This window comes from Puma concolor, chromosome A1, assembly GCF_028749965.1.
Source record: "Puma concolor isolate L17-30 chromosome A1, mPumCon1.1.hap2, whole genome shotgun sequence".
Classification (NCBI taxonomy): domain Eukaryota; kingdom Metazoa; phylum Chordata; class Mammalia; order Carnivora; family Felidae; genus Puma; species Puma concolor.
In genome coordinates, this window is record NC_141667.1 from 145838236 (window position 1) to 145866003 (window position 27768).

General features: G+C 44.4%; 1 protein-coding gene across 3 annotated transcripts in view; it reads left to right on the forward strand.

The window, feature by feature from the left end:
- Positions 1–27768, forward strand: part of SEMA6A (semaphorin 6A) — a 136249-nt gene that overhangs the window by 50039 nt on the left and 58442 nt on the right. For all 3 annotated transcript variants that reach the window (XM_025923692.2, XM_025923694.2, XM_086705834.1), the window contains exons 2-3: positions 20828–20965; positions 23528–23645. In XM_025923692.2, the coding sequence (XP_025779477.1) occupies positions 20866–20965; positions 23528–23645 (218 nt within the window). In that variant the 5' untranslated portion in view covers positions 20828–20865. The remainder of the gene's footprint in view (positions 1–20827; positions 20966–23527; positions 23646–27768) is intronic.

Genomic DNA, 27768 nt, shown 5'->3' on the forward strand with positions numbered 1-27768 from the left:
CAGAGATTAAATCAACTAACCCAAGGCCATGTGGCCACTAATAGACGGAATAGGACAGAAATCCACTATAATATAAGCTCCATTGTTCACTGAGCAAGCCTCGGGGCCTGGAACATGCCTGGCACACAGCAAGTGCTCAGGAATTATTTTCTGAAACCACCAAACTCCAAAGCCAGTGTTTACAAAGTGGTCAGGGTCGAGTTGGTCTCAGAGAAGACCGACTTTTGTACCTGCTCCTGGAATAAAGGAATAGCTAGAAAGGCAAGTGGGCAGACATTTAGTTGGAATGAAGGAACAACAGCAGTAGAAACACACAAGACAAGGGAGATGAAGAGTTAGGTGTTTTGCCTAAGTCTCTACCCAAAATATTGTTTCTTGTACTAGTAGAAAACGGTTTTCCTTGTCACTGAAACAACAGCTAAGACAAAGCATAGAACATGTGACCCCTAAAGAATATCTTCTAAGAATTAACAGTGTGTGTGTGTGTGTGTGTGTGTGTGTACATAATCATACATTCTACAGAGGTTAGAAACCTGTAAAAATAAATGGCGATATTGAAAGAGGTTTTTAACCTTAACTGTAGCATTTGCTAGTGGAAACTGTAATTACTGTTGTATTTTTGGTGGTGACCATGATTTTTTTAAAGGTCTGACAGCTGCCCTCTTGATATTTATGTGTTTCTTGCAAGGGAACCCAAGATTCACAACTGTGAGCTTGTAATGAGGAAAAGAAGACAATACAGATATCATGAAAAGGAGTATGAATTGAATATCACCAGAGAGACAAATCACATATTCTATGCTGCTTTAATTGGAAAGCAGTTCTTTCGTGGGGTTACTTTCTCCTCAGCTAAGATAATTAAGTCTGGGCTGACACTGGTGACCAGCTACCGATGATATATCGTCAGTTACTAACAATGCAGGAATCAGTAATCAAAATTTATATTTCCCAGGTTACCAGGGCACAGTTGAAGAAGAAAAGCCGTTTTGATAAGGCTGCGAGATAGGGTTCCTAACACAGTACTCACATGGCCTCTACTCCACAGCATCTGGGGGGGTGGGGGGGAGGGGGCTAATGAGGTCTGTTTTATTTCAACTCTGTCATAAAAGAGAACCTACCTATTGTCCGTGTTTACATTAAAAATACATCATAAGCCCCACGCTAGAAGTCTCTTCCTTGCTCCCTGTCATTTTTAATGGATCAAATTATATTTTCTTAGTGGTTTGGCATGAGGGCAGGTGGGCACAAAATAGACTTAGGTATTTTAAAAGCCACGCCATGCAGCTGGCACAAGTTTTTGAATCATGATCAGTTATCCCTGAGCAGAGCTGAAGGCACTGAAATTGAAGGATTAGGATTGTAATTTGGATCCCATTTGCTTATATCAGCGGCGCCCAACTTGTCTGCTTACTACAATCACCTGGGGATCTACGAAAATTTCCAAAGCCCAGGCCATACCCCCAGACGAATGCAGTCACAATCTCTGGGTGTGGGACACAGGCACCTTTGATTTGCAAAGCTCTCCAGGAGATTTCAAAGTACAGGCGAGTTTGGAAAACACCGGTTTATACTCACAGTATGGTATGTGTTTGCACTTAGTTGTGCACAGAGAGGCACACGCGGGTGGGGTGAGGAAAAGGGAACACATATGATCCAAAGGGCAGCACCTGCCTCTGCAGTTCAAGCTGGAGCTGAAATTGGATTCTGAAACCACCGTCTCCCTCACCAGTGAGAGAAGCAACTTCACAGTGGTTGAAAAGGACCCTGGGGAGAATGGAGAAATAAGCCTTTGGCCCCCCTCTGCTCAGCACCTAGCTCAGTGTGGAGTACAGAAGTGGAAAGGAGGGGCGCCTGGGTGGCTCAGTCAGTGAAGCGTCCGTCTTCGGCTCAGGTCATGATCTCACGGTTCGTGGGTTTGAGCCCTGCGTCGGGCTCTGTGCTGACAGCTCAGAGCCTGGAGCCTGCTTCAGATTCTATGTCTCCCTCTCTCTCTGCCTCTCCTCCACTCATGCTCTGTCTCTCTCTCTCTCTCTCTCAAAAATAAATAAATGTTTAAAAAAACAAAACAAAACAGTGGAAAGGAAAGAGGGAGGAGGAGTGCCTTATAGCTTACCTCCCAGAAAGGGATGTTGGGGTAGAATGAAGGATGCTTTTCCCTGATCATATTCCAATACAGTGCCCTCTTTGCTCTGTTGCTGAAGTCTTATTTTCTCTCTACTCTAGTCAATGTCCCCTCCTCTCTGGCAACAGTCATTCTGATGTAGTCTAAGGTGACCACTCCCAGAAGGGAACACCCATTCTGCTTCTAAAAAGCCCGACATCATTTAGGGATGCTCCAGAAGCCGCCTTTGGCCTTCCTGTGACATGGGAGGTGAACGCCAAGAAAGGGCATGGACGCCAAAGGACATGGGGGGTGGGGTGGGTAGGAGCCTGCCCGGAAATGAACATGCAAATAGAGGGAAAATCAGGTTCCCATACTCAGCACTGGAGTCTTGTTTGTAGAAAATATGAAGGGTAGTTGCTTTGAGCTCTTTCGATTCTTTGAATTTGACCTCACTGTGCCCTGACTTTCTAAGTTGGTTACATTTTTATTTGAAAGCTAATAAATTAGGCAGACATTCGTGCAGGCAGGCGGGTTCACGGTGTTGGGTAAACTACGAGCCACCGTATGTATCCATCTGTGTCACAGATAAAATTCACAAAGTTATCTCTACAGACACCACAATGCCCGTAAACGCCCCTCACTCTCATCCTGTATTCCAGAATATTATCACTGGCTGAGCAGACTACGAAGGCAGAGAGGTCCTAGGGAAAATTCTGGGAAATGGCACGTAGCAGGAGGCCTGAGTCCTGGGTTTGCCTCGGGAGACACAGATTTTTAAGAAATAACTAGTTTTGGGGTTCCCCCCCCCACAAATGAAATGCATGCACAAGGAATGAATTTTTTAAAAACCACAAGAGTACAACACAAAAAGTGAGTCCCTTTCCCACAGGTGACCTCCAGTCCCCCTCTTTCATAGACAAACCTGTGCTATTAGCTGCTTGTATGGCAGAAATGAAATATTCACAACACTTAAAAAATCAGTCTTGGGGTGGATTTAAATTTGCATTTTAAAAAATGCCCCTTTCACAATCACCATAGAACGCAAGGTGGTATATTTAAAAATACCCAAAGCCTCTTGAGTCAAAATTGACAAATATTTAGGGGCACCTGGGTGGCTTAGTCATTTGGGTGTCCAACTTTGATCTTGGCTCAGGTCATGATGTCACAATTCGTGAGTTCAAGCCCCGCGTCACGCTCCAGGCTGACAGTGCAGAGCCTGCTTGGAATTCTATCTCCCTCTCTCTCTCTCTCCCTGCCCCTACCCGACTTGTGTTCTCGTGCTCCCTCTCTAAGTAAATAAATAAACTTAAAAACATTTTTTTTTAATTCAACAAATATTTAGCAAGGACTTTCAACATGCAAGACGTTGCCTAAGCATGGCATTTGTACAGAGGATTCTACACATACACATTTCAGGTTTTCTGGTGTACAATCAACTCATCTAGTTTTATGTCTTTGCTTTAAATCCTTTTTTCTTTTCCAGAAACAAAGATCATCTCTTTCTTGTGCCCCACCCCCCACCTCCACTACCCCCTCCCGTAACTTCTGAACTTTTCACACATTCCCTACTTTGAGATCTGTTTTGAGCCCAGATATCCGGGTGGGTGGTACGTTCTGGCCAAAGTACTATCTCTCATACCTTCTCCAGCTGGACTGGCTCAAGGATCTGCTATTCCCCAAAGAAATAAAACTTCTCTGAGTTGCAGAAGAAAAAGAGCTGCAATGCACTGTGCTGAAAAGACACATGTGCTGAAGGATGATAGTCAGGCCACGACCCAGCCGATGTCCCGCCTGCATCTTGTTTGTGAAGGGAGAAACACCTCACTGTAGCCCGCTGAGGCCCACTGTAGGCTGGCTGCACAGATGAGCGCCCCATAGCCCCCTCCAGCCCCGGCCAGTAACATCTGTATGTGTTCTCTCCAGCTGGCTGGCCCAGCTGTTCTGGTGTCAGGAGAAAGTTATGAGTCACCGGGAAGGGATTTGAGGCAAGAGTGCAGTTATATCATCTCTTGGGGTCTGTATGTCATTGGCAATAGAGCCTTAGTAACAAGCCAGTGGATGACATTCACCCCCAGGAAGGCCACACACCAGAACTTAACTTCGTATCCCACACTTCAAGACCTCCTCTGAGCCTTGCAGAGATGAGACGAGGTGGGGCAGTATGGATGCTGGACATTCCCACCCTAGAAGGCCTTGGGTGGGTGCCCATCACGTTCATTAGGTTACCGCCATCTCTGGCCTTGCAACCCACCTATCTCTACACAAGCTGGTCAAACTGGGATCCTGAATGAATGAGGCCCTGCCAAAGCCTGAGGACTTTCTCTTTGGTTGTTTGATTCCAGGCAGGCTATTTCATCCACAGAGCTATATGGGCAGCCTCCAGCAAAAGCTTGAGTCAACAGCAGGATTTTCCTGGACCATCTGTGGTTTCCTGCTCTAAGCAGTGCTTCCTCAGTACGTGGGAGGAAGAACTTGTCAGAGGATCCAAGAATCAGAGGCAATCAGGGTTTCCATCGGGACCTTACATGTTGTCTGGTCTAGCCCCACATCCGATGTCTGACTGCCCCAGACAATATTCCTTCTACTTCAACACTCATCCGGCCTCCCACCCCCCTGGGGAGGCCAGTCCATGTTTGTGTTACTGGGACTACTAGAAACATTATTTGGAGCAGCAATGACCTCCTAATGGTTTCTGCCCATTGATCTTAGCTCTACCCTGTCTTCCAGGTTTCTCTAGGTATCTAAAAACACCCATCCTCACTCCTTGAGTCTCCACCTTTTTGTTTGTTTATTTTTGAGAGAGAGAGCATGAGCAGGGGAGGGGCACAGAGCGAGATAGAATCTGAAGCAGGCTCTACACTGACAGTGCAGAGCCCAAACGCGTGGCTCGAACCCACAAACTGCAAGATCGTGACCTGACCAAAGTTGGACACTTAACTGACTAAGCCACCCAGGTGCCCCTTCTGGTTTGTAAGAAGTTGTTCTGATGCTCTTTCTTGGGGTAACATGTACTCATTATTTGATGAGTATGTGTCAGAAGTTCACTGTGTAGTAAGCTTTGTTTCTGCACATGGAGATACCGTGACTAACAAGACAAGCTTGTCCATACCAAGGTGACATTCTATTTGGTGTTGGGGGGTGGGACAGATGAAATCAAATAAGAATATAAATGTGGAAATACCAACTAGGGATAAATCTGCTACAGAAATTTGGAAGAATGTGATTAAAAAAAAAAAAAAGGCATTGGGTTGCTTTCCGAGGTCAGGAAAGGTCTGTTAGGGAAGGGACATTTTCACTGACTTCTGAACGACAAAGGTGAAACCACTGTCTGAAGACTGGGAGAATGTTCCAGGTGGTGCAGGGGGCGAGCCGCAGGTCTGGGTCCAGAAGGCAGGAATGGAAAATCAGGAAAACCAGGTCGGTCGGATGGAGGAGAGTGTGGAGTGGTGGCATGGAACCAGATGGGGTTGGGGGAGATAGGGGGTGCTTTCTGCACCCAGGAGAGGCGGTTTCAATTGCACCATGAAAGCAGTAAGGAGCCACTAGAGAATTTATGCAGCGGAGGGTGGGACCTGACTGCGCTTTTGAAAGACCATCATAGGGAGTGAGTAGAGAGGTGGATAGATATGGCATGTGTTTGGTGATAAAATCAATATCTGGATGTTACCTCTCCATCCCTTTGAAGTATTTTATGTTTACGCTGCTCTCTACTTTTGCTGACCCGATGCTGCCTCCCAAGGCAGTCTGGGGGCGCTCTGTAAGGGCAGAACCCACCACTGAGTCCCTGATCTCAGGATCCCCCACATCCCAGCTCCGTGCCTTGCCTGCACAGGAGACTCCACCATTTGTTGAGGGAATAAATGGATGAATCCATGAGTGAAGGGGGACCGCTGCTCATTTAACCAAACGCTGAAAGTCAAGTCCTCTCTCCCTGCCAGCACGCCTGTATGCTGTCATCTCGGGTGTCCCGTTCCCACTGACAACTCCCGACACGTTAAGGAACGAATCTGTGACACACAAAAACAATGCCCCCTTGGAATAAAACCACTTGCGAAAAATGGGGAAAATTACCGAGAACGAGTCTCAGCCTCTAAGTCCACCTCACAAAGTGTGAGGGAAGATGGTGACGTGGGGCCCGAGCCTAGGTAATCCTGCCCGGGCGTCATACAGCACCTTGTTCCCACCTCACTGAAAAGTCTGGAGGAGCCTCTGCCTTTCTTCCACGCCTTAGTGCTGCTGGAAAGGGCTGATTAAATAGATATGCGAGGAACACATCTGCCTACTCTTGCATAACACTTCAGAATCACTTTTCTTTTTTTACTCTTTGGAGAACTGAAGACTATGTTAACTGAACAGGAAGAATATCACCATTTGAGTAGAAAATGATTCTGCCTTAGTCTTTTACTTATTCACAGTGAACCTGGGGACTCTCCCTTTCAAAAGGAAGTTCATGCATTAGTCCCTCTCCAGGTGTTCTACAGCTCTGGGTGTGTGTGTGTGTGTGTGTGTGTGTGTGTGTGTGTGTGTTCCATCTCACTACTCAGACCTTAGCATCCTTACCAGAGAGAAAGCCTGTATGACCCACATGGACCTCTATGCTTTCCAGTAACCAGATGATGGGTAGCTTTTCAGAACCATTTATGCATTTCCCATGCCACCATTTCCTCCCCAAGAAAGCCGTGCATGTGCGTGCGTGCAGGGATCCCTGTGCTGTCTTGGGGTGACCAGCCGCCTGGGCACGTCTGCTGGGCTGGGTTTCCTCACTTCTCTTTTGTCTGACCCTCAGCACTTTCCTTTGGCTTCTGCCTGTCACACTCAAGCTTCCTGGATAATTTCACTTTCTCCTGATTCTGGTCTCTTTCACAGACAGTAATTATACTGATTGCCTGCCATGCTATTAATTATGGGATTTGCAGTTTATTTGTTTATTCATTCACTTATTCACTCATTCTTAGATTGGGGGGTCAATTGGTGATAACCATGGACTGTTTTCCCTCCAGACAATCTGGATTGCCGTCATTAACTTTGTGTCCCGGTTATCCACCATTAGCCATCCGCCTCCATTTTGGCTCAGAAGTAGAAGTGATCAGCATTGTGCCTGATGCCCGGTGCCTATGTTGTGAGAATCAAACGAGGTGGGCCATTGGCGGGGGGTGGGGGGGCTACAATTTGTGGGGAGACTCTCAGGGAAGAAGGGAAGAAGTATGCCTTCCCCCTCTGCAAACCCCACCTGTTGCCCAAGATAACAGCTGTCCTCCCAAAATATTCTTGAAATTCAAATGCTTCACTTTATTAATGAGCCCTTCAGTGGACTGGTGTTATCTATGAAAGGACAGTTGCAGGTATTTAAAAATTAAAGGCAAGTACCTCAAGCAGCAACTGCCAGCCCACAGTTCCCTCTGATTACAGGGACTGGAAAAAGCCATTAGCCGGGGTCATTCCACAGAGGAGAGAAAGATTAGAGACCGCACACACTATGAAGGCTCCTTTGGAGAAACCACCCCCAACTGCACAGAAATGGCAGTGAAGTCTACCCCTTTAACACACCCAGAGAGAGAGAAGGGGGTCGTTGGCTGGCGGGTGGGAAGGAAAATGAAGCTCACCCAGACCGGGCGAGGGGTGCTGCTGCCCCAGGTGAGGCTGCCACTCGCCCCAGTGGTAGATGCCACTGCTCACCCACCAGTCCTTGCGACCCTCTCTACCAAGATCACCCCGCTGCACTCATTCTATGGAAGCCTGTTCTTGTCAGCCCCATGTATGGACAGGAACCCGTCACTATGAGCACAGAACGGAGGAAATCAAGACGAGGTGGCTCAGTCAGCAATTCCTAACCTCTGAATTATTGTTTCAAGTATAATAGGATACACATTTTTAAAAAAAAGAGGAAATGAGACTACATTTTTTTCATTGTGAGCCCCTCACAGCACACCTGGGACATTAGAGAACTCCTGGGTTTAGCAAAGCTGGTGCTGGGAATCATGCTGTAAAGCACCTCCTTTGCCCTTATTTTTCATCTTGTTTTTATTTTTTTTAATGTTTATTTTATTTATTTTTGAGAAAGAGAGAAAAACAGAGTGTCAGCAGGATAGGGGCAGAGAGAGGGAGGGAGGGAGACAGAGAATCCGAAGCAGGCTCCAGGCTCCAAGCTGTCAGCCCAACACGGGCCTCGAACCCATGGACCACAAGACCATGACCTGAGCTGAAGTCGGACGCTTAACTGACTGAGCCACCCAGGTGCCCCTTTCATCCTGTTTTTAATCTCTTCAGGGACAAAGGAATATAGTTTTGCAGTCTCTCTCTCAAAACCTTTGCAATAGATGTGTTTGAGAATTTTTAATTTTTCATATTTTAGAAAAGTGACATGGGACATATACCCCAGGGGGGGCAACATCCAGTAACCAAGCCATTAACACTGTTTGCAGTGGAGCATTATTTACAATAGCCAAGATATGGAGGCAGCCCAAGTGTCCACCCAGAGGTGAATGGATAAAGATGTGTGTATACACACACGCGCACGCACGCGCACACAATGGAGTATCACTCAGCCATTAAAAAAAAAAAAAAGAATGAAATCTTTCCAACTGCAACATGGATGGACGCAGAGAGTATGATGCTAAGCGAAGTAAGTCAGACAGAGAAAGACGAATATCATATTATTTCACTCCTATGTGGGATTTAAACAAAACAAACAAGAAAACGCTCTTAAATGCAGAGAACAAACTGGTGGTTGCCAGAGGGGGTGGGAATGGGGGAGGTGAAATAGATAAAGGGGATTAAGAGGTATATACTTCTAGTTACAAAATAAGTCACAGAGCTGAAAAGTAGAGCACAGAGAATATAGCCAATAAGATTGCCAGTAATGTTGTTTGATGGAAGGTGGTGACTACGCTTATCACGGTGAGCACTGAGAAATGTCTAGAACTGTTGAATCATGTCACATACCTGAGACTAATACGACACTGTATGTTAACTACATTTCAATTTTAAAATCCTTTCTGCAAAAAAAAAAAAAAAAAAATGTTTTTTGCATTGACGTGTGTAAGTATTCATACTAACAAGAATAAATAAAGACTATAAATGGTGTCATGCCAATTTGGGTCAAATTTGGTCACCAAATAAATGGGGAAAAACTTGTAAGTTTTCCGGTGGGTCTGTTCTCTTGGTTTGGTTTCGTTTGTAATCGCAAATAAGGGAGTGTATACCTATAATTCAAAACTGACTTGCTTCATCTAGATCTAAGAAACAGAAAATCAAATCTTGTTTTTCTTTAAACTTAAGAAAAAGTGAGGCATTTTTTCAAGACAACTACTGCTATGAAAATAGTTCATCCAGATGCCAACCACCTTCATCTCAATGAACAGGACTTTTTAAATCTGTTTCTGTGCAGTGAACTTTAAGTCACCTATGTAAGGAATCGAGTCATTAAGTGGCAGAGAAATTTAAACAAACCCATAATTTCCTGGAACTTAGTCTTTCTGGCCTTAAGGAAGCATATTTTCAGGATGTTTGAAAATAGTTATTAATTTTGAGGGTAGGATTTCACATTATAAATAAACGATGACAGGGAGTGTTATCACCAGATTTGGCTTGATCTCTCTACCCCAATTCAAACGGATACCTGTTCTAAGTAAATCAAGCCAGCCTAATAAAGAATATGAACAAAGGCAATAAAGGTATCATTCGTTTCACAAATTCAGCAATGTCTACCAAATGCAATAATAAAAATTTAAATGTATTTAACTTTAAATTTGCAGTTTTCATCCGGTTCCCTAGGACATAAAGAGAACTTGTTTTTCTTTTTAATAAATGAAATGAATTTCCTAAAGACTATAAGAAAACTGAGGAAACTCCAGGGATAATGCTTCCATCTCATGTCTGTCCTGGATATGTCTAGACGTAGACACACAGATAACCCACTGTGTACGTAGATATTTCACTGATGATAAGAACCAGCCAGGAATAGCGCGCTTTATTATGGAGCAGATCCTGAAATGATATTATGTTTCTCTATATACAATGAGAGGCTTGTAGTCCACTACAAAGTCTAGTTTTGGCTTTCACGTTACTGGAAGAGCATCGGACCTCACTGAAAGAGACAAGGAATAAGAAGAATGAAAGCTAGCATGCTAGCAGCAAACACCAGAGAACCTGATGCAACAAGGTTAGTTCAAGAAAATGGTTTCCGCTGCCTGATCTGGAGACTGTTCTACCAAAAAAAAAAAAAAAAAGACAACAAAAATTTGTAGGGCTCAAAGTGTCAATCATCTGTGACTGGTGATGTTGTTATTTCGGGCTGTTGTTCAGAGCTCAAAGGAGGAGGCTTGCAGGTGGATTCCATTTCTCTCTGAGCCATGTTTGAAGCCAGCTTCCACTCCAGAAGGGGAAAGAATGCTATCCCAGCAGCCAGCTATGCCTGGGGCAAATCCCAGGCCCAGGGAAGAGCAGCAAGGTGAGGGTTGTGGCTGGGAGAGCCTGCTTTCCATTAACTACACTGACAGCAAACAGAGGAGAAATTATTGGGGAGACGCGTCCTGTCAAAGGCCAGAAATTGCTCTATTTTAGCTTAAATCAGCTCAGGATTTTGACAAAGGTTCGTGGAAAACTTCAGACACTAATGTTTCTAGTTCACTGTCTGCAACGTCACTCTGCAGATATCTTTCTAAGGGTGACAGGAAAGTGCCTCCAATTTAGGCCCATTATTTTTGCCTTCTGTTTCATTTTTAATGAAATTACTGATGTACAGAAAACTAGGGAGAGTAATACGAAAAGAACTCACATAATCCGCACCTTGAACGAACTAATACCAATATTCTGAGCTTCTACTGAGAGCTCCCTCCACCCACCCCACCCCCCCACCCCCACCACCACCACCCTCCCGCTTCCTGGATCCTATTCTTAGAAGGGAAAAGGAATCTGGTCCAATCTTCATTCTCAGCTAAAATTCTTTAAACCGAACTTTGGGTGAAGTGCAAAATATCCATCCATTACTTTAGACAAATATTTGGAATTCCTTAAGCAAAGAGTGAAATGGTCCAGTTTTGGTATCTGAAAATCCAATCAGCACAGAGTTGCTCATTTCAACACACCCTTCTCCAGACCGGGTCCTCCTTGAGATCTCTCAGTTCCCTCTGGCACCTCCTCTGGCACCTCTGGTCCACAGTGAACCACCGTGCCACATGCCAAGTCTTTCTCCAACCAGAGGCTCTGAGTGACCACCCCAGCCCCATACCTCTCTCTGCAACACCTTCCCCCTCTGGACAATATTCTTCTCCCATGGGACTTGTCTGTCTTTCTGAAACCTTATTGATACTTGTTTATGCCTGGGTGCCTCAGGGCAATGGGGAGGAGCTGTCGGGTCCATCTACTAAAGAGGACGTTCCTAGGGGGTGAGGAGACCTTTTTCTCCATCTCCATCTCATCAGCATCTAGCACAGAGCCTGGCTCCTGAGAGCAAGCAGGGAATCGGGCAATGGAAGTAATGAACATCAGGCAGGAAGCCCAGGAGAAATGAATGAGTCTTGGCTTCCTTTCTGAAAGCACTGTAATGTAGGGACAGAGCTCAAGGAAGGAGTCAGGAGTCCTCGACTGCTGTTCAGCTTTGCCACTTCTGAGCTGTGCCACACTTGGCGAGTGACCTCACTTCTCGGGGCCTCAGTTTCCTTAATGGTAAAACAAAGGGGGGATTTGTTTCTGCCTCCGGGCAGATACTGGAGTTCAGCAATACTGTAAAGGCTGCAAAGATGGGAGTTGGCCAGAAGCTGGTGTGTGACATAGATGAGCATGGCTGGGACTGTTGCAGCTTTCTGAGGTCAAGACACTTGGCTACGGTATTCTCGGGCCTGCTAAGGTCATGACTATGCCCACGGAGCCCTGGTGAGGAAGAGTGTATTGGAAACATCTGAGCAAAGTGCACTGAATGCCTTGGCTCGGCAGGGGGGCGACTGGGGAGGGTGGGTGTCGGGGAGGAGGGGACCGTGTTGGTAAAGACAAAGAAAATGGTCATAACACAGAACCTCCTGAAAGCTAAGACATCCCTTCTCCCCTTAAAAGATTCAATCGGTTTACAACCAAACTTTATTTTTTCCAATAAATTTTTTTTTCCTAAGGAGACTTCCGAATTCACAGCTGTTTTTCTGCTCCTTTGTGACGGTGGCTTTAGACCTAAGATGGAACATCTGTTATACACAGTCAGTGTTTATTATTATGCTCCACTGAATGCCAACATCACTCTCCAAGATGTGCTGAAGTTAGGTCTGTGACATTTCCCTTGAAGTGGGTGCTTTTATGTCTCTGCTGATGGCTGAGAAGAGGAGAAAGAGAGAGAGTGGAGTCTTTATTAAGAAGCCAGGGCTAGGGGTGCCTGGGTGGCTGTTGGTTAAGTGTCCGACTCCTGATTTCGGCTCAAGTCATGATCTTGCGGCACGTGGGTTCTAGCCCCACGTCGGGCTCTGGGCTGACAGTAAAGAGCCTGCTTGGCATTCTCTCTCTCCCTTTCTCTCTCTGCCCTCCCCTGCTCATGCTCTCTCTCTCTCTCTCAAACTAAATAAATGAACTAAAAAAAAAAAAAAAAAGATGAAGAAGCCAGGGCTATCTTTCTCATTTGCATGAACCTTATGTCTTAATGCAAATATCATCCAACAGGTGGCCAGACGTGGTCCCTAAAGACTGAGTTGAACGGTTTCAACCAGGATCACCGGGGCCACGTTGCTCCTAATTCCATCTGGGAAGTGTTCTTTGGTGGCCCCGGCCATGCATCCTGTGGACAGCAGCAGCCTCTTAATGCCGGAGCCCTTGAAACAGGGCTGTCCAGGCCAGTGAGGGACACCTGCTGTTTAAACACTTGTAATTCTTGAGATGGTGCGAGAATAATCAGCAGTTGGGTGTCTGGGAGACGAGTCTCCAGCATTCAGCAAGCTGAATTTTCTGCACCAGCACCTGCTCTCCCGCCTCTCTCTGGGCAGAGGCTCCTTCCCCTGACTTGAGGGGTGTCCAGATCTATTTATCTTATCGGCTCCTGAAGCAGGCGGCCTTGTTCTTACCCTTCATAACAGACACTGTTCTCTATGATGTATCGGCTTTACAACATCACTGCTGAGGAGGCTGTAAGCTGGCAAGTGGTTCCACTTAACACAATGTTGTCAGGAGACAATCAATTTCTCCTAAAACTGTGGCTTAGAAGCATTTGCGTCTTTCTGTCACGTTAAGCCTGCAATCACAGCGCTGTAAAGTGGAATGAGCCCTTGCATGCCGACATGTTTGGAAGCAACTCGTGTGCTCCTTTTATAGTTTTATTACTGAAGCCATTAGGGACGTTCAGCCACTCTGTCCACCTGAGCAGAGATGCATCGACCTATATTCAACTATTACCTTAAGTGCAGTTTCTATTTATGTTGGCAGCTCTCTCTTTCCAGCCTTCCTTCTGTTCTCCTTTCTCGTTGATGTACTGGAAGGACATCAACGTTGGCGTCATGCAGACCTGGGTTTGCGTCTGCACTTCCCGTTCTTACTGCTGGTGTCGTAAATAGTGACGGTGTGCCACCTGGCCGTGTCGCCTAACCTTCCGGAGCCTCAGTTTCCTTGTGTGCATGAGACCATACGGTCTGTCTCCCTGGGTTGCTGCGATGTTTAACTAAAATAACATGCATGGTTACCTTGCATGCAGACAGTGCTCGATAGATCTCCACTCCCACCCCATCCCTTTCCTATTGTCCACGTTGTTATTTTCCTTTGCACTCGAGTGACTGCTGGGATGCACGTTTAACAAATCACACCGAGTGAATTAACGCCATTCTGAGGCAGGCTCTCCACCTCTCCCGGATGCCCACCTCCAGAGATAGGAAGCTCAGGGACCAGGAAGGAGGAAGAGGGGAGTGAGAGCAGGAGGAAAAGGGAAGGGGAAAGGTGAGAGGGATTCCTCTCCCACCAAAGAAGGAGAACACCCCAGTTGCTAATCTGGGGCCCACCTGAGAATTCAAGGAGTTCCAAGAAAAGCTATTAAAAGGTAATCTTTTAGTCTCTCAACAGAAGAATAAACATTTATTTATGGAGGGCTACCGCTTTTTATGTGCATTATCTCACAACCCAACTTAAGACACTGTTTTTACCCACTCCAAAGATGAGGAGACTGAGGCCCGGTGATCTTCGGCATCTTATCTTGTCAAAGGTCCCAGCTGGTAAGTGGGATTCAAAAGCCCATGTTTTGACCCTCTGCTCTTTCTACCCTCCTACATTATGAGCAATAGCCTGTTTTCACATATTTCAATTCAGATTTTTAAAGACAATCACATTATAAAGACAAAGGTGATGACATCAGGAAGCTGGAGCACGACAGTCAAGACACGGAAGCAACCCAAGTGTCCATCAGGAGATGAAAAGATAAGGAAGTGGGGTGTATGTGTGTACACACGTGCAGTGGAATATTACTCAGCCACAAAAAATTACGAAATCTTGCCATTTGCAACACAGATGGATGTAGAGGGTATTCTGCTAAGGGAAGGAAGTCAGACTGAGAAAGACAAACACCATGTTTCACTCATATGTGGAATCTAAAAAACACAAACAAATGAACAAGCAAAATAGAGGCAGACTCATAGATACAGGAAACAAATGGTGGGTACCAAAGGAGAGACGGGTAAGGGGGCGGGTGAAACAGACAAAGGGGATTAAGAGGTTCAAACTTCCAGTTATAAAGCAAGCACGTCATGGGATGTAACGTAGGGCACAGGGAATATACTCAATAATATTGCAATAATGTTGTATGGTGCAGATGGTAACTACTCTGAACATGGGGATCATGTTGCAATGTATAAAAATATCAAATCAGGGGCACTGGGTGGTTCAGTCAGTTAAGCATCTGACTCTTGATCTCATCTCAGATCTTGATCTCACCGTCGTGAGTTCAAACCCCGCACTGGGCTCCACGCTGAGTGTAAAGCCTACTTAAAATTATATATATCTCATATATCATATATATCATGTAACATATAATATATATGATATATGTGATATATCATATATTATATATATTTGATATATATGATATATATTACATATATCATAGCTATTTGATATATATTATATATATCATATATATATCAAATAACTATGTTGTAGACCTAAACTAAAACTAATATGTCAGTTTACACTTCAATTTTAAAAATATTTTTTTAAGCTAGAGCAATAAAAATAGAAGTGTTACCCTTAGTGTAAAACCCAACTATCTGAATGGGATTAAATGGTAATAAGTATGGTCCTTGTGGCCAGGTTAGAACTACTTATGGGACTTGAACCTTGCTTGTCCTGATGTTGAAAGTGGGCAGCATCACATGCTGGGATTCCTCTGCTCCAGCTCAAGGAACTTTCACAACAGGAGCATCCTGGCTCAAGGTCACTCCATACTGTCGGCCCTAATCACTGCCACATACCCACTCCCTTCTTCATTGGGGCAGAGTCACCTGCACTCTCAGAGCCTGGTGGAGTCCCAGAGGCCATTACATTTGATATCCCTTCCTTTCACAGGTGAGGAAACAGAGCCAGCAAGGCTACGTGACTTGCCCAGGGTCACCCTGTTAGTGTGCCCTTCCTTCTATTAACGAGAGCGAGAATTATTGATTACCTTTAAAACTTCCTATGATGTCAGTAGAAAATGTGCTCTTGAAAAGAATACCTGAAACATGGGAGTAAATGATTTGCCTCGGGGGGGGGGGGGGGGGGGAACCCTGCCACTACCACCATTTCCTCGTTATTTCTAGGACACACTTAAGAGCTCTTATCAAGAACATGTTGCATTTGGAAGTCTCCAGGTAAATTATCTTTCTCACCATTACTGCGTATTATTAAAACATTCACTGGATGCCAACATTCTAGAAGACTGTGATACAAGCTGTATCCGTACAGCCACGTCCAGGTGCAGGGGCAGGCACACCGTGCTGCAGGTGCATGGGTTGGCAGCGTGTGGAGCAGCCCCCTTGAGTCTCTAAAACGAGCAGCATGCATCCATCCATTCATTTGCGTGTACCGACGCTGGGTCCCACTGGGTTCATTGGCTAAGACTGACATACCACTGCTTGCGGATACGGTAAAAACAAGCAGAATAATTCGTGCAGCAGAGGTGATGTGCCTTTCCTGGGCATGGAGGCTGCCCTCAGAGCCGAGGCTTCAAGGGTCAGACAGGTGAAGCGAGGTTAGCAGGTGAAGAGCCTTCCTAAGACAACGGAACGTGGGGGGAATGTTTCCAATGGGAGAGGGCTAGCCGCTGTACTTTGGGCAGCCGCTGCTTGGCTCCAGAGCATTGGCCATGTGGAATGTTGGCCAGCTAAGCCAGATCTCAGATTTATCTTTAAGAAGCCAGAAATCCAGAGTTGTACGTTAAATCTGCTATTTTTCTTTTCTAAATGTTGGCAACTTAGTTGGTTTTTTTTTTTTTTTTTTTTTTTTTCCTGCTCTGTGAGCCAAGTTTTGGCCAAGTCCTAGATACCAGCAGTGTGTGAGCCCAAGTAGAATTTTCCAGGGCAGGAACTGGGGGAATAGTTGGGCAGAGGATTGGAACTAGCTAGTATCAGGGGTTAAGCATAAGTGGTACTCTGGCTGCATAGGCCTGTCATGGCTCCCCAATCCTCTCGGTGCTTATGAAATCAACCTGATGAATCAGAAGTAAGATGTGGCAATTCTCGTTCTCTGACTTCATAATCATTCCCAATTCTAGTGACATCCTGTTTCATGCTTTGCTGCCACGGTGACCTGCTGTATGACAAGGGTACAGGGGAGGGAGGTAGATGGAAGCACCAATTCCTGAAAATATTTGATCATTTGAAAAACCAAGTATCAACACAAATGCAGTCACGAGATTTTCAGACAGGTTTCCTTTGAGCCCCTTTTGTTTGGCCCTCGATCTGGAATACTGAAGGCTGCTTTCCTGGCCAATCAAGCATTCTGCACAGACTGTTCAGCCACACGGGTCGCACATCATGGATCCATTACTCAATTTGGTCTTAAAAACCGTAGGGGAAAAATTACAGTAAAAGAGAATTGGTATCTGAGCTGACACCATGTAGTAAGTCAACACAATTCCTGCCCATGTGACTCAGAGTAAAGTCAGCTCATCAATTTTAGATGTATCTAAATAGATCTAATAAATTCACCGAGCAGATGCCTATTAAAATTAAGAGTGCTCTTAAGGTTTTCCACAAATACTGTGGGTTGGAGAAGACTGGGATTATAACTTCATAGTAATGGTACATTTTACAAAGGCCATTTCTCTTCAGCCTAAGAATGGTGGAAAGTTGAGACAATTAGATGGAAAATTCAGACAGAATAAGCTTACTTTCAAAGTAGATGTTTCTGCTTGGAATCGTCACATTGAAAGCCTTCCCATTATCTAATTGTCTGGATATTTGCTGAAACCTAAATCATATTTGGACTCTGTAAGCAGAGTCCAAGAGAGGGAAATCGGCAAATGTCTGCAGACACCTATAAATATGCTCTCTGTGGGTAGCGCTTTTCAAAGTTTCAAAACCTACTTAAACAACCTCTTTAATTGCAGTATCCCAGCGAGGTTAAGAGTTTTAAGCTCAGCGCCGAGCTCCTGTTTGGTTTTTGTTTCTGTACTGCCGTGGTCTTAGTAGGGAGACACAGCTCACGTTCCGCAGAACGGGAAATGACAACGTGACTGACTTGGGATGGCCCCACAAAGTAATCGTTTCAACAAGAAAATATATTGCCTACATATCTGCAAGGGTTAGAGCCCAAAGTTGGGTAGGAAGGGGATAATACATCAAAACCGCAGCTGAGGGGCGCCTGGGTGGCGCAGTCGGTTAAGCGTCCGACTTCAGCCAGGTCACGATCTCGCGATCCGTGAGTTCGAGCCCCGCGTCGGGCTCTGGGCTGATAGCTCAGAGCCTGGAGCCTGTTTCCGATTCTGTGTCTCCCTCTCTCTCTGCCCCTCCCCCGTTCATGCTATGTCTCTCTCTGTCCCAAAAATAAATAAACGTTGAAAAAAAAAAAAAAATTTAAAAAAAAAAAAAAAAAAAAAAACCGCAGCTGAAGACAACTGTGGAGTGTTCGTGCGGACTGCCCGCGGTACTGCCCGAACACTTTCTCCCGTACGATGTACATGTTAACAACCTGATGATATGATGAGAGAAAGACACATAAAATGGCGATTTTTCCTGGCGCACAGCCCTACTGTAAACCTGGAGACATGTAAATAACCCATCTCAGCCATGGTCCTGGCTATGTGTGAAGGATTCAGAGAAGTCATGGAAGTGCATAATGGGTTTCTTCTGCAAGCACTACTCTGCCTGCCGGCTCTTGGGGCTGTGCATATTGCGTCTACCCCACGCCCTCTTAGGATGGGAAACATGAAAATTGGGAGGTACATTAAAATAGCAGGACTCGGTCTCGTTAGCTTGTAGGACATTTGTACAAAGAGGAATGCCAATTGTGGAAGGCTAGGGACTCATCTGTCATGTCAAGACAAATTAGTCTGCAAACGTATACATATATTCCCGAAGATTTCTAAAGCAATGAGAATCAGCGTTCTGAGGCTCCCATTATTCTTCCATTATGTGCAGCAAACTCTCTGAGGTAATATGCTTCTGTATTCTACGATAATACTGCTCTTGAGCCCTGGGTACATGTTGCCACTTCCTTTTCCCCGTGTACTTTCTCATCTAAAACTGCAACAGCTGACTGGTATCTGGTTTATGTCTTACTTACTCTTGTTATTGATTTCTCCTCTTTAGTGTTAAACTGAACAGATGCCATGAGAAACAAATAAGGGGACCTCAGAGCTTCTTCCCTTTGGGTTCGGTTTCTCCAGAATAGGAAGAACTGGCAAGTGAATGAATGAACAGATGATTGCTTTTAACCTGTCTATAAATACATGTTTATGTCTCTTGGTAATGGATTGCCCTTGTGAGCAAGTCCTCATTTCAGGTTTAATTTTAATCCACACATCAGAGATGGGAGATACGGAATTGCTCGGGCTTTGCTCGCAAGCTCTCTCCCTCTTCTTCAAGATAAAGCAAATTAATTAATGTGTACTTTTCAACTGAAGAAATGATTAAGACCCAGCTGTGTCTGTGAAATAGTAAGTTGCGATGCAACACTCTGGGACTTGTTAATGCTTTTTTTGGCATGAAGAAGAGAGACATAGGTATCTAATATTAAGTGGTGTTCTAAAAAGCGTTAAGTTAGCAGTTTGTTTGCCAAATTAACTTTCAAAGACATCTAAGTTACTAAGTTTGACTTTTCTGCACACAAATCTTAAATGATTGATGGACTACTGTAAAATAGCTTTGTTCAAAAAGATCACCTTTGGCAGGCTACTTCAAAGGCTTTACCACTTTGGAAAGATGAAAAGATATCCCCATTTTACATTATTTTCCCAGTAGATCAACACTCACTTGAAATATGCCTGAGAATTATGTGATATTTACTTATTATGAGTCTTCTTTCACTGTATCCAGCAGCCCTACGTGGGATTGCTTTTATTTCTAAGATTTAGGAGAATTTTCTACACATAAAGAGCATCTTTAAGAAAATACACCTGGGCAGAACAGTATATCTGGCATTTTTATTCACTACTGTTTCATTGCAAGGCAGTATTTGAGACTAAAATATACAGAGAGATGCTTTTTTTTTTTAATCAACAATACCATTACAGGATGTGGTTTCAGATTCTCCCTACAGTATCCTTCAGAGTCTAAAGGATTCGTTTCTTTCTTTTTAGACATAGATTGTGTGATTTTATGTCTAAGGTCACTCTAGAATTATTGTGGAATTGTATAAACCAAGGGTGAACATCTCAACTAAGGGGTCAAGCAGATAACAGAAGTTAGCAAACAGGGCCCCATTATAGGGTATGTGTGTGTGTGTGTTGGTGTGTTGGGGTATGTGTGTGTGTGTGTGTGTGTGTGTGTGTTGGGGTGTGATGCCTGAAGGAACTGTGATTTAGGTCAGTATGTCAGATATTCTGAATTTTACTAGAAACCTCCTAATTTTGGGGGGTGCCTGGGTGGCTCAGTTAGTCAAGCATCCAACTCTTGGTTTTGGCTCAGGTCATGATCTCATGGTTCATGAGTATGAGCCTCACGTCCCGCTCTGTGCTGCTGGGTGTGAAACCTGGTTGAGATTCTCTCTCTCCCTCTCTCACTACCCCTCCCCCGCTCATGCCGGCGTGCACGCTCTCGAGCTCTTGCCCTCAAAATAAATAAATAAAATTTAAAAAAGAAAAAAGAAAGAAAGAAACCTCCTAGTTTTTCCAATACTGACAACTACTTTAAATTTTTGAAAAATCCTGAGCTGGCCAAACAAAACATGTCTGGGGGATGGCCTGCTGCCGTATACCTGCTCAGAAGAAAAGTATTTACGTTAAAAAAAAAAAAAAAAATGTGTTCTCAGTTGTCCATTTTTTGGAATGCAGTAATTGTGAAACGGCCACCTATAATGGCCTTAAAATGGCTCAGGACAAAGGAACTCGGGCTCTGGGCCACGTGTTTGGAAGGGGCTTTGCAAAAGGGCTCGGATGCATGGGGAAGGAGGGTGCATAGTGGGTAGTGGTTACAGGTTTCTTATGTAAAACACAATAATCCGTGAACTCACAATGGAAAAGATATGAAGGCGAGGCCCCTGGTCTCTGAAATTTATCTTCAAGGCCATTTCATTTCATGGAGGTGAATAAAGCTGACTTGAAAAAAAAATTCTTTCTTTGCTCTTTGGCAGGGTGAAGTAGAGAAATAAAGTCTCCCCGCTGAACTACTATGAGGTCAGAAGCCTTGCTGCTATATTTCACACTGCTACACTTTGCTGGGGCTGGTTTCCCAGAAGATTCTGAACCAATCAGTATTTCGCATGGCAACTGTAAGTATCCACAATTTCACTGTCCTTCTCTCCCTTGGTGGGCACTGTAGGCTGCATCAGCCAGCAAAACATCAACATTTTCTAAAATCTAATACAACAGGAGACTGTTAGTCACTTTAACTTGCAGGTGACAGAGGCATCTCGTCAAATTGGTGAGATGGCTGTTCTGTAACTCTGTTAAATACTGGTGTGGACACACGTGTGAACATGTGTGTGTGGATGTGAAATGCTTCTCAGTACCTCTGATGAAGTCTCAAGTCACTGCAAGGAGGCCATTCATGATCATGCCCGAAAACCTGCCATGGGAGAATGTCACTACCTTCCGTGTATTGCCAGTGGTGATGTTTTCGTATGTAGTTAGTGCGTGGGCATTTTACAAGATAAGAACAGGAAATAAGACGGTTCTGGAGGACTTAGGGACACAAATTAACTTTTCTTTTACACTTAGAACAGCTATCATTGCTAGCCTTAAGAGGGATTCTGAATTCACAGAGGACCTATTTGAACTATGTATAACTTTCCTTTTAGTCTCTGCCTCGGTGTCAAGGGGAGAAAACCACACAATTAAGAATTCAGTTGACTACTGGAGGGAAGTCCTACCTGAGTGTGGGATGGAACAGGCAATTAACTACTTCTTTCCCTTCTCTCCAAAAGACAAAGTGTTTTATCACAGTAAAGGTGAAAGAGAGTCTTTTACCCAAATATCTATTTTCCCAGTAATCATCCCAAAACAAACACTCAACAAACCAGAAGGCAGGTGTTTAGCATTTACATGGGATACTAAGGAGATCCATCAATGCCTGGCTTTCTGCTGGACAGTCTAGGTTGAAAAGAGAAATAATTTTACACGAAGGTGAAGTGGCAAGACCTGACAGAGAAAATAAAGAGCAAACAAAAGTCAGGGCGAGATTAAGGACCAAACTGTGTCATTCAAAATCATTGTTCTTAAAGTGGCAGTCCACCTGACTCAAGGGCCCTAACCTTAATACACATTTCTTAATCTCTAATCATAATTAAGATAGGTATTCTATCTTTGGTGCCCCTGTGAAGAAGTCCCCCAGCACAAATGTGCAGCTGAAAATCCAATGTCCGTGGACACTCACATTCTTGACAGAAGGGAGATGTGAATTTGTTTTAGCGAGCTCCTTGATGAATGGGTAAATGAAATTTCAGAGCAGTAGAGGGGGAAGTACAAGATACTCCCATACCAAGCCTGATATACCAAGGTATATTTTACTCTGATACCCACTGTGAGTACTGCTCAGATACTACAGGGGTTTAATGTGTATGCGTGTGTCGGGGTGGGGGGGGGTGTTTGTGGTGTCTGGGTGGCTCATTTAGTTGAGCATCCGACTCTTGATTTCCGCTCAGGCCATGATCTCTCATGGTTCATGGGATTAAGCCCTGCATCGGGCTCCACACTGACAGCATAGAAGCATAGAGCCTGCTTGGCCAAGATTCTCTCCCTCTCCCTCTCCCTCTCTCTCTCTCTCTCTCTCCCCCTCCCTCCCTCCCCTCTCTCCCTCTCTCTCTCCCTCCCACTCTCTCTGCCTCTCCCCTTCTCGCACACATGTGCACACTCTCTCTCTCTCTCTCAAAACATGTTTTTTACAGCGTAGGGATCTGAGCATAAATCTGAATGGTTTTCAAATTATTATTTACACCCCACCCACCCATCCCCCAAAAAACATTTCTAAACGTGACTCATCTTTCTTTCCTCCTGAGTTTCTCTGGAGGACTGCTAGTGCTCTGGAGATTATAGGTTTAAAGGTAGAGAGATTTTTGAGATGTAGGTATTTCTAAAGGTCAGATATTATTGCAAATTGCCCACTCTCAGCTAAAGAGAACTGTAGGAAAGCAGAAATATATTCATTGACTCTCCAAGTCAGGGAAAATTCCAGATCACCCGACTGGCTACACTCCGTTTGACCCTGTCCTGTCGAAGCCCCCCGCTTCTGTGAGATTAAGCCAATTGCTTAACTCAAGAGTGAACTTCCCACAGTTCCTAGAATGCCAACCAACCTAGCAGGGCTGCCTTCAATAGTAGATTATTCCAACTGGACGCCTGTGGAGACTGTATTTTTCTTCTGGCTCCTGGATGAGGGCTCTCGCCTCCAGACCACATTGCCTTTGTGGTGATTGATGGGAAAGCTGCTTTGAAATAGTTTTGTCCGGAGACAAGATCTTTGGCAGGCTGCCCCTCGGGCTTAGCACTCTAAAGAAGATGAAAAGAAAACGGGAAGAAAAGAGCACCTTCATGTAAAGGGTTCACTTGCAAGTTTAACCCCCAGAAAGAGGGACAAGTCAGAAATTGTGACACTCAGAAACAGAAGTCCAGGCTTATTATCATCTGGAAATGAAACTGTAACTTGATCGTCCCTTACAGGGCACCGTCTATCACAGGCTTTCCTAAAATAACAGACTCATTGGAAATGGAAAGTGGTGGCATGGACTGACTCAAATATGGTTTTGTTTTGTGGCCGGGCCCCCCTCCTCTCCCTGCCCTGTCAATTCTTGGCTTGATTTCCTTTCCCTCTCTTGCCCCATCTCTTCTTTTCACAGATACAAAACAGTATCCGGTGTTTGTGGGCCACAAGCCAGGACGGAACACCACACAGAGGCACAGGCTGGACATCCAGATGATTATGATCATGAATAGAACCCTCTACATTGCTGCTAGGTGAGTTGCCTTTTCCTCATGTCTGTCCTCAGCATCCGACGAAGGTCCTAAGATCGAATGTGCCTGCGATGCCTCATCTTAAAAGATCATGACATTCCCAAATAATGTGTTATTTAATTTGAAGGCTACTTTACTTTGTCAAGCCATCATCCTTGCAAGATTTTCTGTGTCTGTTTAACTGTAGGTGGATTTAGAGTGAAATAATTGCATATTTTGGAGCTTAGACTCAAAGAATCCACTCTCTTGAACATATACACAAACATCTACTCCAGCGACCAGTATGATACTTGTTAAATTAACTTGAATTTGTAAACATTTATTATAAAGATATGGGTGTGGGTGTGTATTAAGCCTGTTAGTATTTTTGTAGTGAATATATGGTGTATCTCATTACTGACATAGAATGGCAGTAGAAAGTTTTTGATTTGGATCTAGTAAGAAAATACTCATCCATTGGGTATTGTGATCTAAATAGACCATGTCTTAAGGCTGAATGGCAGGGTAAGAATACAGCCTCAACAGTGCTCACGTGGATTTAGGCTTTTTTCCTCATTCTGTTCTTAACTTACCTGGACCACAACTGTTCTGGCCCTAAGTGTCCTCTGTCAAATGAGACGCTGGATTAGATTATCCTAAGAAATCCCTTGGGATTGGGGCGCCTGGGTGGCGCAGGTTAAGCCCTGTCGGTTAAGCGTCCGACTTCAGCTCAGGTCACGATCTCAAGGTTCGTGGGTTCAAGCCCTGCGTCGGGCTCTGTGCTAACAGCTCAGAGCCTACAGCCTGCTTTGGAGTCTGTGTCTCCCTCTCTCTCTGCCCCTTTCCCACTTGTGCTCTGTATCTCTCTCTCTTTCTCTCAAAAATAAACAAACATTAAGAAAAAAAATTAAAAAAAAAAAAAGAGAAGTTCCTTTGGATTGTAACGATGTATGATCCTCAGTTTTGGAGGTATGTAGCTCATTCAAAATAATTCTAAATGAAGAGCAACAAAGAACACTATCTTGTGGGGTTCCACTGTGATCTTAACTTGGGTCTAGACTGATTAATCACTTCACAGTGGGAAGAAAACATAGACAGTGTGTTTGTGATACTTGTATGGCCGTGAACATAGATAAGGAACAGGTAAATAACAACAGTGCTTGATTCTTCCAAAGCACTTAGGTGTTCTAAAATGACAAGCTAGGCAACATAAACCAAAAACCACTGGCCACATTAAAATATCCTTCGAGTATCCCACAAAACATCCCAGGGAGCAATGCCAAAACACTTTTTTAACAATTTTACTTCACAAATACTTATATGGTATATACTACTTGTACGTTCTATATAAATCATGCTATGTAAATTCTTTATAAATGTTAATTCATTCAATCCTGGAGGGAAAAAAAAAAAACACCTTAGGTGAAGGAGCTATTATTATCCTCATGTCTTACAGGAAGAAAGCAAGGTACAGAAAGGTGAAATGCCTGGGCCACGATGGCAAAGGCAGGATTTGAAATGGGGTGGCCTTGCTCTACACTCTGGGGATTTATTTCCTGTACTAGGCACCTACTGAGTAGGAAAGTTGATCCTATTTATCTGGCAGTAACCTTCTAACCACTGTTGCCGAAGAACACAGCCAGTGTGGGTATTCACTGGAAAGCATTCTCATAAGGGCCTCAGCAGGTGCCTCTCTGGTAGAGTATCAGGTCCTTCTGGGGCACCTGGGTGGCTCAGTCTGTTGAGCATCCGACTCCTGATTTTGGCCCAGGTCATGATATAATCCCAGGGTTATGGGATCGAGCCCCATGTTGGGTGGGGGGCACTTTAGATTCTTTCTGTCTCTCCCTCTGCCCCTCTCCCCCAATCATGCTCTTTCTCCCTAAAATAAAAGTAAAATAAACATGTTAAATGTTTAAAAAAAAAGAGTATCAGGTCCTTCCTAAATACCATTTTTAGTTTCCTAAATGTAGCAGGACTGGAAGATTACATTTGTACCCAATTATCTATGGGCAGGTCAAAACAAATGATTATGCTTTGGATCTGTGAGATTCTTGAGTCAAGAATCTTCTGTGAATGACTCACTTTGTAACTGAGTCTCTAGTGGACTGTCCCTACACCTGATGATTTAATGTGGGTGTGGACTGCAGGTCCGGGGTGGCCCCTGAGTTATGAGCCAAGTGCTATCTATGCAAACTTAAAAAGTGACCGTTAGAATGGGAAAAGATATTTGCAAATGACATATCAGACAAAGGGCTAGTATCCAAAATCTATAAAGAGCTCACCAAACTCCACACCCGAAAAACAAAAAACCCAGTGAAGAAATGGGCAGAAAACATGAATAGACACTTCTCTAAAGAAGACATCCAGATGGCCAACAGGCACATGAAAAGATGCTCAACATCGCTCCTCATCAGGGAAACACGAATCAAAACCACACTCAGATATCACCTCACGCCAGTCAGAGTGGCCAAAATGAACAAATCAGGAGACTATAGATGCTGGAGAGGATGTGGAGAAACGGGAACCCTCTTGCACTGTTGGTGGGAATGCAAATTGGTGCAGCCACTCTGGAAAGCAGTGTGGAGGTTCCTCAGAAAATTAAAAATAGACCTACCCTATGACCCAGCCATAGCACTGCTAGGAATTTACCCAAGGGATACAGGAGTACTGATGCATAGGGGCACTTGTACCCCAATGTTTATAGCAGCACTCTTAACAATAGCCAAAATGTGGAAAGAGCCTAAATGTCCATCAACTGATGAATGGATAAAGAAATTGTGGTTTATATACACAATGGAATACTACGTGGCAATGAGAAAAAATGAAATATGGCCTTTTGTAGCAACGTGGATGGAACTGGAGAGTGTGATGCTAAGTGAAATAAGCCATACAGAGAAAGACAGATACCATATGGTTTCACTCTTATGTGGATCTTGAGAAACTTAACAGAAACCCATGGGGGAGGGGAAGGAAAAAAAAAAAAAAAAAAAGAGGTTAGAGTGGGAGAGAGCCAAAGCATAAGAGACTCTTAAAAACTGAGAACAAACTGAGGGTTGATGGGGGGTGGGAGGGAGGGGAGGGTGGGTGATGGGTATTGAGGAGGGCACCTTTTGGGATGAGCACTGGGTGTTGTATGGAAACCAATTTGACAATAAATTTCATATATTGAAAAAAAAAAAAAGTGACCGTTATTCCAGCTTGTTAAAACCAAGACAGTGTTATCCTAACCCCCACCCCCCAGAAAGGAGAGACCAGAAACGTAAGGGAAAATAAGGAGAGAAACACATTCATGCTTTTCTAAGACTATAAACCAGACTTGGGACACCTGGGTGGCTCAGTCGGTTAAATGTCCGACTTCGGCTTAGGTCACGATCTCAGGGTGTGTGGGTTTGAGCCCCACCTCGGGCTCACTGACAGTGTGGAGTCTGCTTGGGATTCTCTCTCTCCCTCCCGGCCCCTCTCCCACTCGGCGTTCCCTCTCAAAATAAATAAATAAACTTTAAAATAAATTAAATTTAAAAAGACTATGAAACAGACTTGCCTTTTGTGAAAGGTCAAATTTGTAAAACGCCCTCACACTGACATTTTGACTTCCACTCTACACACACAGCCCCTTCCCTTCGATCCACACCCTTAGGAAAACTCCTCAAGGAGTTCCCTGGCCACCATGTTTAAGGTCTCTCCTCACCCTTCAACTTCCCAGCACTGCCCAGAGGGATCGAGGTTCCTAGGCAGCAAGGGACCCGATTTAAAGTCATATCCTTCCCCCAGGCTCAAACCAGGGCAACTTTCAGTTCAGTTTTGCTCACTGTGGGGGAGGAAGAGGGAAGTCCTTGGATTAAGTCAGTTTGTGTTCAAATAACTTAATTCAGTCAGAGTGGCTTGTGAACCCTGAGATGAACACACGGGTAGCTGGGAATAGCCCTCCATTCTGGTCTTAGATTTAGCATAAAAGCGCTGTTTCTGTTCGCTGGGCAGTGGGATCTCTTGGATATTGAAAAAGATTGCCACTGTCCAAAAGGTTTCATTCAGGGAATTCTATTTCTAAAAGGCTTCCCTGCTCTTCCAGACAATCTGAGTCAGCAATCAGAAGCCAAGGCCTATCCAGAACCCAGAGATTGAGTGAGCCTTGATGGCAGGAACC